The sequence below is a fragment of the Chiroxiphia lanceolata genome, chromosome 26 (genome assembly GCF_009829145.1).
Source record: "Chiroxiphia lanceolata isolate bChiLan1 chromosome 26, bChiLan1.pri, whole genome shotgun sequence".
NCBI classification, from domain to species: domain Eukaryota; kingdom Metazoa; phylum Chordata; class Aves; order Passeriformes; family Pipridae; genus Chiroxiphia; species Chiroxiphia lanceolata.
In genome coordinates, this window is record NC_045662.1 from 1,131,472 (window position 1) to 1,145,150 (window position 13,679).

The following is a 13,679-nucleotide window of genomic DNA, read 5'->3' on the forward strand; positions in this document are numbered from 1 at the left end:
CTGGTATAGAGAGTGTCCAGGTGGGCTCTGGTGTGGGCAGGAGGGACCCGTGTCACCCTCCCTTTGTAACTCAGCGCAGAAAACACCCCAGGAACGTCCTTGCCAGACAAAGCAGCTGCTCCCATGGTTTGGGTTTGGGCTGCAGAGCTGCCCCTGGACACCCAAAGGTGGACATGGGAGCCCTGGGGTGAGAAGGGTGCGGGCACAGGGGGGCTGGAGGCAGGGGCTTGGAAAAGAGGGAGAGGGGACAGAGACTGGCACAGCTCCCTGGAGCCTGGGCTGGGGGCTGGGACACCGGGATTCACCGTGGGAGGGGCTGGGAGGAGGGGGGGTGTGAGGGTGCCCCTGGGGGATGCAAGGAGCCCCCCTGAGTGCTGACTGCACCGGGAGGGGGCTGGAGCCTGATGCCAGGGGGCACAGGAGGGACTTGCTGGAGTGGTAACACAAAATGGGCCCAAGAGGTCTAAATGGGGGTGAGTCATCCTGGAGAAGGGTGAGGGATGTGAAGTGAAACCACCAGCCTGGTCTTTTTAGCAACATCCACCACCTGGGGTTCAGAGCCCCTCCTCCCCCCCAGGATGGCCCCTCCTGTGGATACCTGGGGCTGTGCTGCCTCCCCCCACGGGCTGGGTTTCACCTTCCACGGTGCTGTACCCCCCCCCCCCGCCCCAGCTGCAATTAACAGGAGTTATTTGGGGCTTCTCTCTCCAAAAATTGTTTCATTATCCCCAGGGGGTATATAGCCTTGCAGCATCCCCTGAAATCAGAGCAACTCGTAGGGGGGTCTTGGCTCGGGTGCTTCCTGAGGTGATATTGCCCACGCACTGGGGATGGGCCAGAACTGCCCTGTGCCCCCACTGCCGTGGGCACCAGCACCCCTGGTCTCAGCACCCTCCCCTGGGACCCCCCTTGGCTCCAGGGCTGGGCTCCCACAGCCAAAATCTGCACCAGACCCGGGACCAGTGAGGGGTTCAGTCCCAGCTGGGGGGTGGTACTGGATGGGGAGCTCTGATAATGGTCAGGGGCCCTGATACTGGTTGGGAGCCTGGTACCAGCTCCAGTACAGTCTGGAGGGGCTCCGGGGCTGGCTGGGGACCAACTCGGGGCTGAGGACCACTCAAGGACTCGGTACCGACTGAGGGGGCTCTGTACAGTCGGGGGGGGGCTCCAATTCCAGCTGGGAAGCCTGGTAATGATGTGGAAGGGTTTGGTACCAGCTGGAGGGGCTGGTACTGCTGTGTGTGGAGAGAGTACTGCACCGTCTGGGGGGATGGGGGGCAGTAGTGCCTGGAGAGGGTCTGCTTTTGGCCTGGGGGGTCCAGACCTCGGAGGCTCCAGTATTGACTGAGGGGATCAAGTCCTGGTGCTCCTGTACTGTCTGGGCTGGGGGAGGACACCGTCCGATGCTGCCTGGGGGGGTCTGGCACCGGCTGGTCCAGCCCAGTTCCAGCCGGAGTGGGGGATACCCCGGACTGGCAAGGGGCTGCGGTCCCGGGCGGGGGGGTGATGCCGGCCCGGGACGGGGGGTGATGCCGATCGGGGGCTGATGCCGGCCGGGGCTCCGGTGCTGCAGTGCCGCGGGTGCCAGCGGCGCTGCGGCAGCCGGGGCGGGGAGGGGGGGAAGGGGCCGGTACCGGGGGCGGCGGGGCCGGGCGGGGCGGGGCGGGCCCGGGGCGGCGCTGCCGGTGCCGCTGCCGGCGCTGCCGGTGCCGGTGCCGGTCCGGTCCGGCGGGCCCGGGGCCGCGGGCGGGGCGGGGGCGGGGGCGGCGCTGCCGGCCCGGCCCGGGGCGGGGGGGCCGGACGGGACGGTGACGGTCCCCGGCGCGGCGGGCCCGGCGCGGCCGCTGGCGGAGCATGAGGGAGCCATGAGCCCGCTGCGGGGCTGGCTGCTGGCCGCGCTGCTCTCGCTCGCCCCGCGGGCAGGTAGGTCCGGACCCGCTCCCGCACCGGCATCGGCCCCGGTACCGGCCCCGCATCGCCCCGCTCCGCTCCCGCTCCCGGCCCCGCCGCCGCCGCTGCGGCTTTTTCGCTGCATCGACACATTTTTCCGCAGCGCCGCCCCGCAGAGCCCCGGGAGGGGCCGGGCCCGCGACCCCCCCGCACCGGCACCGGCCCCGCACCTGCCCCCCGCTCCCGGCCCCGCACCACCCCCGGCCCCGCGGTCTCCCCCGGCCCCGCAGCCGCTCTGGCCCCGCGCCCCCCCACCTCGCTGTGTTCGCAGCGACCCCCCCGTGTCCCCTCTCCGGAGGTGGCCCCATAGCAGCCCTTCATCTCCCCTCCAGGATGTGTCCCCATCTCGGTTCCCCCGTCCCCTGCGTGTCCCCATAGGTGTCCTCATAGCAGCTCTCCACATCCCCTTGGGATATGTCCCTATAGCGGCCACCCCCGTGTCCCCTGGCTGTCGCCTCCGAAGGTGTCCCTGCACCAGTCCTGCTGTCCCCTCGATGTCCCCTCTGGGGGGTGTCCCCATACCGGTCTTCCATCTCCCACTGGGTGGCGTCCCCAGCCTGGCCCTCACTGTCCCCTGGGTGTCCCCTCTCAGATGTGTCCCCATTCCAGTCCCCCTTTTCCCTGGATGTTCCCTCCAGGATATGCTGACACCCCCTCTAACCCTTCCTCCAGGTATGATGGCATTCCTGAGTCCCCCCCATGTCCCCTGGGTGTCCCCTTTAGGATGTGCCACTGCATCTGAGGCCCCCTGAGCTTCCCCTCCCGGACGTGCTCCCATATTGGTCCCCTCCATCCCCTGGGCACTCCCCAGCCCGTGCTTCCTCGGTGTCCCCTCCTGGACACACCAGCATACCTGGATGTCCCCCCGTGTCCCCAGCTGTCCAGCCACCCTCCACATTCCACGGGTATCCCCTTCGGGATGCAGTGCCACACTCGGGGCACCCCCAGAGCGTGTTCCCCAACTCCGTCTCCATGTGTCCCATTCCCTCGTGTACCTACCCCTCCTCATCCCCATCCCCCCATGTCCTCATCTTCCCGTGTCCCTGTCCCTCCTTGTCCCCATCCCTCTTCAACCCTATCCCCCCGTGTCCCAGTCCCCGTGTCTCACCCCCCGGGGTCACCCCTGTCCCTGTCCCGCAGGTCCCGCCGCGCAGGCCGGGGCGGTGCCGCGGAGGGTCCCGCGGGCCGGATGGCAGGACGGGCGGGTGGTCTCCCAGATCACCCACCCCAGCAGGTTGGTGGGGCAGAGCTGGGGAGGAGGAGAAGTCGCAAAGCATCAGCTGGACACCAGGGTCAGGAATGAGCCTGGAGGAAGAGGAAGAGGAGGAGGACCCGTAAGTGAACCAGAGCCCCCCACCCACTCCCTGTCCGGGGTCCCAGGCAGGTGGCAGGTCCCCAGGCAACCGCTGCTGCTGGTCCCTCTACCTCCCAGTGCACGTGTGGGCACCAGCATCCCAAACCAGAGCCCTCATCCCCGCAGGGACCATCCCACTGCCGTCCACCCCGAAGGGACACCGAGCTGTGCCTCGAAATCGCATTAAATCTGGGTGTTGGCAGCGCCCGGGCGTTGGGAGAGATGGAACGGGAGCGAGCAGGTGGCGGGCAGGGCTCCCACAGCATAAGGAATGAGTTCGTGGCTCTGCTGAGGAGGGATCCAGGCCCTGTGGGAGCAGTCCCCCGTGTCCCACCCAGTGCTGCTCCCCAACCCCCCCGGGCTCGGTGCGTCCTTTATCCCGCTGGCTGGTGCTCCCAGCGTTTCAGGGAGCGGCACACGCTCCCATCCGGCCCGGGGGGGTTGAGACTCTGGCAGCCGCCCAGGCCGGCGCCCATCGATCCCCGCCCGCGCCGGGGAAAGGGGGGATGATGAGCTGCGCTCACCGCAAAGGTGATTTACACCCGGCATCGAGTGAAACCGCCGGACGCCGGGAAGCGCCGGCAGCCGCCGCGCTGGCGAGAGGCCAGGGAGGTGTTAAACCAAAGAGCCACGGGGGATGGAGCGGCGGAGGTCCCGGGAACTCGGGGCTGGGTCCCGGCGGCAGAGCCCCGGTGACTCTCTCCAGCCGCGCTGCCTGACCCCGGGGATGCGCTCTTGGCGCGGGACATCTCCTCCCGTGGTGACAAACGGGTTCTCCCCCCCTGCGTCCCCATTCCGGGTTGTGCCGGGTCCCGGCGAGGGGACAAGGCACCCCAGGGAGGGTTTGCCTTTTCCCGGCTTCTCCGTGTGAAGCGCCGGAGCTCCCGAGGGACCCGCTGGCAGGGCTGGGCTCTCACCCGTGCGGTGAGTTTGCGGGGTCTCAGGCCGCGCCGCAGCGCTCGGCTCCCGCTGCCGCTCCAGCTCCATCTCCCGCTGCCGGCGGCAGGAATTAGGTCAGGAGCGCCGGGCGCCGCAGGCAGGGAGAAGCGCCGGCTAGGCTGCGGCGGCCGAGCTGGGCCCAGCGCCGGGGGGACCCCCCACCCCACCCCGGCACCTGGGGAGGGGGCGATGGGACACGGGAGCCCTCCCGGTACCACGGGGGTGGTGATGGGATTGAGGATAAAAAAACAGTGATTTCCTTCATGCTGAATTTTTGGGGTTTAAAAATAAAAGTGCAGCTTCACGGGCTGCGTGTTTGGGTTGAGGTTTTAATTGTTATTTTAGTTATTAGTCTGGGGGGTACTGACGGCCCGGGCTCTCCTGCAGGGGCTGCACCTGGCGCAGGTGAGCTTCGTGGTGCACGCCTTCGGCTCCGCCTTCACCCTCGACCTCCGGCTGAACCAGTGAGTGATGGGTGACCTCCGCGGGGGTCCTGGGGAGAGCACCCACCGTGGGGCTGCTGCCGCCCCCCAGCAGGAGGGAGGGGGTGGAGGAGCTGGGGGTGCTCGGGGGTGGGGGAGCTGTGCAGAGACGTCTCAGTTTCAGTACTGGGGGCTGAGCCCGTGGGGTCCGTGGGGTGCCAGCACCCTCCCAAACTGGAGAGGGGTCCCACCGTGGGATGATTCCACGTATAGGGATAGCGGCAGGGCTCCCACACTGGGGTGATGTCGTGTGCATGGATGGCTGCTGTCGTCTCCCTCTTCCTCCTCTTCCTCCCCACCCCACGGCCTCTCACCCCCTACCTGCTCCCGGCAGCCACCTCCTCGCCTCTCACTACGTGGAGCGGCACCTCGGCGCGGGCGGCAACGGCAGCCACAGCACGGTAAGCTGCGTGCCACACCTTACCAAGCCAAACCATGCCACACCAGCGCTGGGGTGGCAACTTTATAAATCCTACAGAAGCCCTGGAATGGCCCCGACAGCAGCTCAGCGCACACCTTCCCCCTGGGTGCCCCTGTTGTACCAGCCCGTGCATGGGCTGTTGCCATGGTGATGGGGGATGCTCCTCACACAGGGGCGGTGATGGGGATCCCCGCGTGCTGTGGGTGCACCCCGAGGGTGCCGGGCAGTGAGCCCCAGAGCCCCCCAGCCTGGGGTGCAGCCCCTGGGGGTGCAGGGCGGGGTGGGCCCCCGTGCTCAGCACCGTTCCCACTCCGCAGGGTGCGGGGGAGCACTGCTACTACCAGGGCCGGATCCGGGGGCAGCCCCGCTCCTTCGCCGCCCTCTCCAGCTGCCAGGGCCTGCGGTGAGTACCCCGCCACTGCCAAAAGGGGAGCTGGGGGGACTGCACCCCTCTGCACCCCGACAACCCCGTCTCTGCTTGCAGGGGGGTCTTCTCGGACGGCCGAGCCACCTACCTGATCGAGCCCCAGGCGGGCGCCGAGCACGGGCAGGTGAGTGGTAGCACTGGGACCTGCCATGTGCTGTCTCAGTTCCCCCAGGCTGGGGGACAGCCTTGGGGACACGGGGTCGGGGCAGTCCCCTCTCCACACGTGGCCATGACACTCCTTTCCCCACGGCAGGGCCTCCGACCGCACGTCGTCCAGCGCGTCCCCAGCTGTCCCCGCCTGGGTGAGCCTCTGTGCAGAGCCGGCGCTCATCCCCGGGGACTGGTGGCACTGTGTCCTGGTGTCCCACCAACTTTGTCCCTTCCCTCCAGGCTGCCTTTTCCCTGTGCTGAGCCAGCGAGACACGGGTGGGATACCAAAGCTGCGGCGGCGGCGGCAGGTCAGCAGGGACAGCGGGGGACACAGGGCAGGGACACAGGACGTGGGGCAGGGACACAGGACATGAGGCAGGGGACAGAGGATGTGGGGCAAGGGACAAGGGCGCTTGACCTGGGTTGGTCTCTGGCTGTTGGCTGCGGATGCTGCTCCTGCCTGGGCTTGGGGATGCCCAGGGGACCCACTGGAATAATGCAGAAGCTCCATCCCAAGCCCACCCAGCGGTTTTCCCCACTCCCTGCATCCCAAACATCCCTGGCGGGGTCAGGAGCCCCGTCCGGGTGGCCGATCCTGCCGGGGCCGGCTCAGCGCGGGCTCCCTCCGCAGGTCCGCCGAGCCCAGCACACGGTGCACAGCGAGACCAAGTACATCGAGCTGGCCGTGGTGAACGACCACCAACTGGTGAGCGTGGGGGTCCCGGGGCTGGGAGGGGGGTGAGGGGTCGGGGTAGCCCCCCCAAACCCTACCTGCTCCCTGGTGTCCCCCCAGTTCCTGCAGCTCCGCAAGTCCGTGGTTCTCACCAGCAACTTCGCCAAGTCCGTGGTCAACCTGGCTGACATGGTGAGGGGGGATCCTGGGGGAGGGGTTGTCTCTCGGGGGAATTTGTCTCTCGGGGAGGGTTGTAGCTGGGGGGCTTATCTCTGGTTTGTTCCTGGGGGGTTCGTTCTCAGGGGATTTGTCCCCAGTGTGGGCTTATCCCTGGAGAGGGGGTTTGTCCCCAATCCCTGGTGGGTTTGTCACTGGGGGTTTGTCCTTGAGGGGACTGTCCCCAGCGGCTGATGGGTTTGTCCCCAGGGAGCTTGTCCCTCATTCCCGGCAGGTTTATCCTGGGGGGTTGGTCCTCAGCACCGACTGGGTTGGTCCCTTGGGAGTTGATCCCCAGGGTGTTTGTCCTACTATTTTTTTTTCTCTGGCACTTGCTGGGTTTGTCCCATTTCTGGTTTGTCCCTGGGGAATTGTCCCTGGTGACGGATGTGTGTGTCCAGCTCCTGGGGGATTTGTCCCCAGGGGTTTGTTCCCGGTAACTGGTGGCTTTGTCCTTGGGAGGGGTCTCATCCCCAGCACCGTCCCCTCGTCCCCGCAGATCTACAAGGAGCAGCTCAACACCCGCATCGTGCTGGTGGCCATGGAGACGTGGGTGGCGGAGGATCGGATCCGGATGGGACAGGACTCCCTGGAGACCCTGAACGAGTTTGTGAAGTACCGGCGGGAGGGGCTGGCGGAGCACAGCGACACCGTCCACCTCTTCTCGTGAGTACCACGGCCCCGTGTGCTCCCCGGGCCCGGGGGTTGTGTCCCCCGTCCCCACCATCCTCTTCCTCGCAGGGGTCGGACGTTCCAGAGCAGCCGCAGCGGCACCGCCTTCGTGGGGGGCATTTGCTCCCCCGCCCGCGCCGGCGGCGTCAACGAGGTGGGTGCGGAGAGACCCCCGCGAGGGCGGGCTGGGCACAGGGACGGGGGTCCCCGCGGTGACACCCCGTGGCTCCTGTGCAGTACGGCAACGTGGCGGCCATGGCGGTGACACTGGCACAGACCCTGGGGCAGAACGTGGGCATGATGTGGAACAAGCACCGCACGGCCGCAGGTACCACCCGCCACCGCCGGGGGGGATGGGGACAATGGGGACACACCGCGGTGCCGCCAGGCTGGCACGGGACAGCCGGCACCCCCCAGCCCCTGTCCTCTCCCCCCAGGGGACTGCCGGTGTCCGGACTCGTGGCTGGGCTGTATCATGGAGGACACAGGGTGGGTGCCCGCTCGGGGTGGCACTGCCACGTCCCCTGCACACCCCGTGTCACTGCTCCCGGCAGGGGCATCGCTGAGGGTCCTGCCCCGGTTCAGGTGCCGGGCTGTGCCCCAGGCAGGGCAGGGGGTGACAGTGGCCCCCACCCCACAGGTATTACCTCCCGAGGAAGTTTTCCCGATGCAGCATCGACGAGTACAACCAGTTCCTGCAGGACGGCGGCGGCAGCTGCCTCTTCAACAAACCCCTGAAGGTAACGGGCCCCCCGGCCCCCGACCTTGGGGGTCACAGCGGGGATTGATGCTCTGGGGGTGGCTCCCGGGGTCACCTGGGACTCGTGGTGTCCCCAGCCCCTGTCACAGCCAAGGTAACGGTGTCGGTGTTGAACCTGGGGTCACCGGCCGGGGAAGAGCTGCACTCTCGTGCTTGACAGCGGTTTGGGGGTGCTGCCGTTCCCCAGGGATGTGATGCCCTTTTTGGGGGGCTCGTGGCAGCACTTGGCTCGGGGTCCCCCCAGAAGCTCTCATGTGTGTGTACCATGTCCCCCCCCTTGGTCCCGGCAGCTCCTGGACCCTCCGGAGTGCGGCAACGGCTTCGTGGAGGCGGGCGAGGAGTGTGACTGTGGCTCGCTGGCGGTGAGCGGGGACGGGGGGCTGCTCACCAGATGGGGGGCTGCTCCCCGACACTATGGGGGCATCTCGGGGATACCAGGGGGCTGATGGCTGTGGTTCTGGCTGCTGTCCTGGCAGGAGTGTGCAAGGAGCGGGGGAAACTGCTGCAAGAAGTGCACCCTGACCCACGATGCCATGTGCAGCGACGGGCTCTGCTGCAAGGGCTGCAAGGTGTGGCGCTGGGGGGACTCTGGATCTGGGAATCCCCTAAGGGTTCTGTCCCATTCCTGATGTGTTGGTGTCACACCCTGTGCAGTACGAGCCACGGGGTGTGTCCTGCCGGGAGGCTGTGAATGAGTGTGACATCCCCGAGAGCTGCACCGGGGACTCCAGCCAGGTGAGTGGGGCTGGGGACACGGTGGGACACATTGTGGGGCCATGTGGCATCACCTGCCCTCTTTTCCACGTCCCCACAGTGTCCCCCCAACCTCCACAAGCTGGATGGATACTTCTGTGAGAATGAGCAGGTGAGTCCAGCCCTGTGTGGTCAGACAGGGCCCTGGACCTGGGCATGTCCCCGTGGGCTCCAACATCGGGGCTTGGGCGTGTTTGTTGGAAGAGCATTGGGACTGTCCAAGGCCAGGTCGGACAGGGCTTGGAGCAACCTGGCCTAGTGGAAAGTGTCCCTGCCCATGGGAGGAGGGTGGAATGGATGCTCTTTAAGGTCCCTTCCATCCCAAACCAGTCTGTGCAGGTTTTGGAGTCAGCCAGGGTCCCTGTGTGCCCACTGCTGTCCGGTGGCTGTGCACACGTGAGGGTCCCACTCCTTGCACTACATGAGCCAGGGCAGTGGTCTCGGGGCCAAGCACACCTGTGGGGAGCTCATTGTCCCTGCACCATCTCCACAGCCATGCACATGTGGGAGCCCCTCTGCAGCCCCCAGTCCCTCTGCAACCCCCTGACCCTCTGCAGCCCCCTCACCCCTCTGCAGCCCCTGGTCCCTCTCCAGCCCCTGATTCCTCTCCCCTCTCACAGGGACGATGCTACGGCGGGCGCTGCAAAACCCGAGACCGTCAGTGCAACACCCTGTGGGGCCGTGGTGAGTGTGGGCCTGGGGTGGGGGACACAGGGGGTGACAGGCGGGTGACAGGCAGGTGACACCCGCTCTCCCCCAGGCTCGGCCGAGCGCTTCTGCTACGAGAAGTTGAACGTGGAGGGGACGGAGCGGGGGAACTGCGGGCGCGAGGGCCTGGGCTGGCTGCAGTGCAACAAGCAGTGAGTGACCCTCGTCCCTGCGCCCCCTCCCGGTGCCACCCGCCACCCCAGTGACACCACCGCCGCCTTGCAGGGACGTCCTCTGCGGCTTCCTCCTCTGCGCTAACATCTCGGGGTCGCCGCGGGTGGGGGAGCTCAGCGGGGAGATCGCCACCACCACCTTCTTCCACCAGAACCGCTACGTGGACTGCAGGTGGGTGTCACCGCGGGGACAGCGGTGGCCCTGGGGCAAGGGCGGTCCCGGTGCCACCTGCTCTGGCTCTCCCGGCACAGGGGGGGCCACGTGCAGCTGGTGGACGGCTCAGACCTGAGCTACGTGGAGGACGGGACGCCCTGCGGGCCCGGAATGCTCTGTCTCGACCGCAAATGCCTTCCAGCCACCGCCTTTAACTTCAGCTCCTGCCCCGGCAGCTGGGACGGGAAGATCTGCTTCGACCACGGGGTGAGGGGCACGGCGGGGACAGAGGGGACCCGGGAGGTGTCACGGTCACGGGGGTGACACCGTCCCTGCGTAGGTTTGCAGCAACGAGGGGAAGTGCATCTGCCGGGCGGAGTGGACGGGGAAGGACTGCAGCGTCTACGACCCCATCCCGGAGCCGAAGCCGACGGGGGAGACGGAGCGATACAAGGGTCCGTGTGCCCGCGGGGGGAGACGGGCTCCCTGCAACCCCGCTGGCCCCAGGCACCGCAGACTGGGGGGGGGTCTCACTTTGCCCACATCCACACCGGGGATCCAGTGTTCCCCCACCCCTGTGCCACCCCTCTCCCGGGTCCCCACAGCACTGGGGTGTCCCTGGGGCTGTGCCCCTGTGTCCCTGCATCCCCTCCCCACTGAGGTGTCTCCCTATGGCTGGGTTTGTCCCCATCCCAGGTCCTCACGGCACTGGGACTGCCCTGGGGCTGTGTCCTGGTGTCCTCATGTCCCCTTCCTACTGACATGTTCCCTGTGACTGGGCTCGTCCCTTTCCCAAGTCCCCCTGGCACTGGGGCATCGCTGGGACTGTGTCCCCATGTCCCCGTGTCCCCTTCCCACTGACGTGTGACCCTGTCCCCTCCTCCCTGTCCCCTCTGTCACAGGTCCCAGTGGCACCAATATCATTATCGGCTCCATCGCGGGGGCCGTGCTGGTGGCTGCCATCGTCCTTGGGGGGACAGGCTGGGGATTTAAGTAAGCAGCCACCGCATGGCTCGTCCCCTCTGCTGCTGTCACCGACCACGTCCTCCCCGTGCACCGTCACCACCCCAGGACCAGGCCTGTGCCCCCCCCGGGGCACTGCCAGTCCTCCCGGCTGGTCATCCCCCGCAGTGTGGCCCCCGGTCCCCTTGTCCCTGCCTGGCCCCCTGGCCCTGCCTGGTCCCTTGTCCCAGCCCCTGCCTGCCTCCTGGCCCTGCCTGCCCTGCCTGCATGTGCCATCGGGGTGTCACTGTCACCCCGACCCCGTGGCTGTGTCTGTCCTCAAGCATGGGGTGCCGGGGCGGGGGCTGTGTCAGTGGCCCCCTGTGTGTACCCCTGCCTGGCACCGGGACACTGCTGCTGCCTGTGGGACCAGGGACACCGGGGAGGGACACACACCGTGGGGGACAGCAGACACTTGGGGGTGGCACTAATGCTCCTCTTCTCTCCCCCTGCCACCCCCCCAAGGAACATCCGCCGAGGAAGGTACGACCCGGCGCAGCAGGGAGTGTAACCGTGTCCCCCCCATCGTCCCGTCACCGTCCCTGTCACCGTCACCGTCCGGCAGCCTGACGGCGTGGGAGCCCCCGGGCCCGTCTGTCCGTGTCGCTGTGTGTCCGGCCGTGCTGTCTCCATCTCTGTGCCCCCACAGCTGAACAGGGACAGCGGCTGGGGGGGCCTGGCAGCAGCCCTCCCCCCCGGTGCTGGCTCATTTCAGCTCAGTGTCCCCCCCATGTGTCACCTCCTTGTCACAGCCCCCCACTAAACACACCCCACTTCTGTGTTGCAGGTCCGGGGGGGCCTGAGCGGGGCTGCTCTGCCCCACCCCCCCAGCGCCTCATTAACAGCAATTAAATGGGGCGGCGCTGCCGAGGGTCCGGCCGAGGAGGAGAGCGGTGGGGGGGCACCCGGGACCACCCCCGACCCCCCACTGCACCACCACGAATGTACAGGGACCCCCGGCCCCCCCGGGCTGGCGGCACTCGGCACCGGGATGAATGTACCTGCGGGGGCCAGCGGGGAGCCCCCGGCCCCACATCCCCCTCCCTGCCCCCCCCAGCAACATCTTCCAGCCTGGGGGCCTGGGTCCCCCAAAAGGCAGCCCCGTGTCCCCCAGGATGAGGCCAGTATGCCCAGTACCAGGCCAGCACCCATCTCCCAGTGCAGGGCCTGGGAGTTGTGTCCCCCCAGCCCAGATGGGGACCAAGGACTGCACCCTCAGATGTGCTTCCCTCCCCCCCCCAAAGTGGCTCAGCAGCCCCCCTATGGGATATATCCCCTCAAACTTCCCCCAACCTCCCATGTCATGGCTACACCCCCCAAGCCATGAGACCCCAAGGTCCCCAGTGGTGGGACCGGCACCCACAGGTGACAACTCTTCCTCTAGGGTGGGGGCTATCCCCCCACCACTTCCCCAGCTCAGGCAGGTGAACCCCAAACTGGTGACACTGGGGTTGGGGGGGGCAGGTGACAGCAGGGCCCTCCCTGGGGGACTGGGGCACAGGGTGAGCCCTGGACTGGTGGCACGTGGGGCACTTTCATGGGTGACACATGTCACCCCAGCCCCAGGACAGGCTCATGGCACCCGTCCCCCCCAGGATGGGTGTTCCCCATCCCCAGGGCAGGTGTGGGGGATGTGTGACCCTGTCCCAAGGCATGTGGCACATGTCACCCTGCATGGGGTGGCTCTGTAGGGCCACCCAACCCACAGCACCACAAAGCACCAGGGACCACACTGGTCCCTTCAACCACTGGTGACACTCAGCATGGAGCGGGACACCCCTGGTGACACTCGGGATGTGTGTCTGTATGTGTGGGGACACTCCTGGGGACACTCAGCAGGGTGACAACGGGGGATGACATGCCATGCCCAGGGCAGTGTGGGGTGTCCCCTCTGTGTGTCCCCCTTGCCTGGTGTCCCTGCCCCACACCGAGCCCCTTTGCCATGGAGACTGAGGGTGACCGAGGCTGTCCCCAAGCCAAGGCAGGAGGTGGCCCCAGCATGGTGTGACAGCCCCACTGGGCACCCACAGCACCCACGGGTAGCACCACAGGGGACAGGGTGGGGGGTGACAGCAGAATGGGGCTGGCTGGACATCCCCAGACTGGGCTTCTCTGGTGGCTTCTTGTGTGACATACGAGCGACGGGCTGGGGGACAGGGGGACCTGAGGCCACCGTGGGCACGGGAGGGGTCTGGATCAACCCCCATCCCTATCACTGTCACCGCAGTGTCCCCACAGCTGTCACAGCCACAGCCCCGAGGTGCTTCCCGGGCGAGGGGACGCCTCTGGCTCAGAGCAAGAAGCCACCGTTGTCACTGGGTTTGGGGACATTAATATATATATATATATATATAAATATCAGGACTTTTCTTAATGATTTTAACGCTGTAAGGGCGGGCGGGCGGGAGGGCCCATGGTGGGGACGAGGGGGGCACCCGTGGCATGGCGGGGGGGACAGCCGGTTCTTCCAGAGCCAAGAGAGCAGAACCCCCCCTAGCCCCCGCAGGCTGAGCCCACGGGCCCCGTCCTGTCCCGCGGCCGAGGACAAGCACAGCGGGGCGGGGACCCCCCGTGCCCCCCCTCACCGCACCGCCGCCATCCCGCACCGCCTCGCTCCGCTACCGCCCGCAGCCGGGCCGGGACCGGGGGGCTCCGCCGCCCCCGCCCAGCGCCCGCCGCGCCTCCGCTCCTGCTTTGCACGTGCTGGGAGCCGCTGGAGCCGCCGCTGGAGCCGCTGGAGCCGGTGCCGGAGCTGCCGCGCGCTCCTGGCTCGGCCCTGTCTCCGGCCCCGGCCGCCACCTGCAATGTCGCAGAAATTTATTTACAATAAAGGTTTGGAAAACGA

At 67.4% G+C, this 13,679-nt stretch overlaps 1 protein-coding gene across 1 annotated transcript; it reads left to right on the top strand.

Annotated features, from left to right (window-relative positions):
- The first annotated feature begins 1,690 nt into the window (after positions 1-1,690).
- ADAM11 (ADAM metallopeptidase domain 11) lies at positions 1,691-13,679 on the top strand. Its single transcript, XM_032711190.1, has 26 exons — positions 1,691-1,923; positions 3,091-3,284; positions 4,631-4,707; positions 5,060-5,126; positions 5,464-5,549; positions 5,631-5,697; positions 5,827-5,875; positions 5,964-6,031; positions 6,355-6,429; positions 6,517-6,588; positions 7,112-7,278; positions 7,354-7,438; positions 7,522-7,612; positions 7,722-7,773; positions 7,925-8,024; positions 8,335-8,406; positions 8,521-8,613; positions 8,699-8,779; positions 8,859-8,909; positions 9,418-9,481; positions 9,558-9,657; positions 9,731-9,850; positions 9,931-10,099; positions 10,173-10,287; positions 10,735-10,825; positions 11,300-13,679. Exons 1-26 carry the CDS (start codon positions 1,866-1,868, stop codon positions 11,343-11,345), a joined length of 2,310 nt encoding a protein of 769 aa, XP_032567081.1. The 5' UTR covers positions 1,691-1,865; the 3' UTR covers positions 11,346-13,679.

Bases quoted from the DNA above. Each gene is read 5' to 3' on its own strand.
- ADAM11 (XM_032711190.1), top strand. From the start codon at position 1,866: ATGAGCCCGCTGCGGGGCTGGCTGCTGGCCGCGCTGCTCTCGCTCGCC. The intron at 7,613-7,721 runs GTACCACCCGCC...CTCTCCCCCCAG, and splicing joins CAAGCACCGCACGGCCGCAG to GGGACTGCCGGTGTCCGGAC. The intron at 10,826-11,299 runs GTAAGCAGCCAC...CACCCCCCCAAG, and splicing joins GGGACAGGCTGGGGATTTAA to GAACATCCGCCGAGGAAGGT.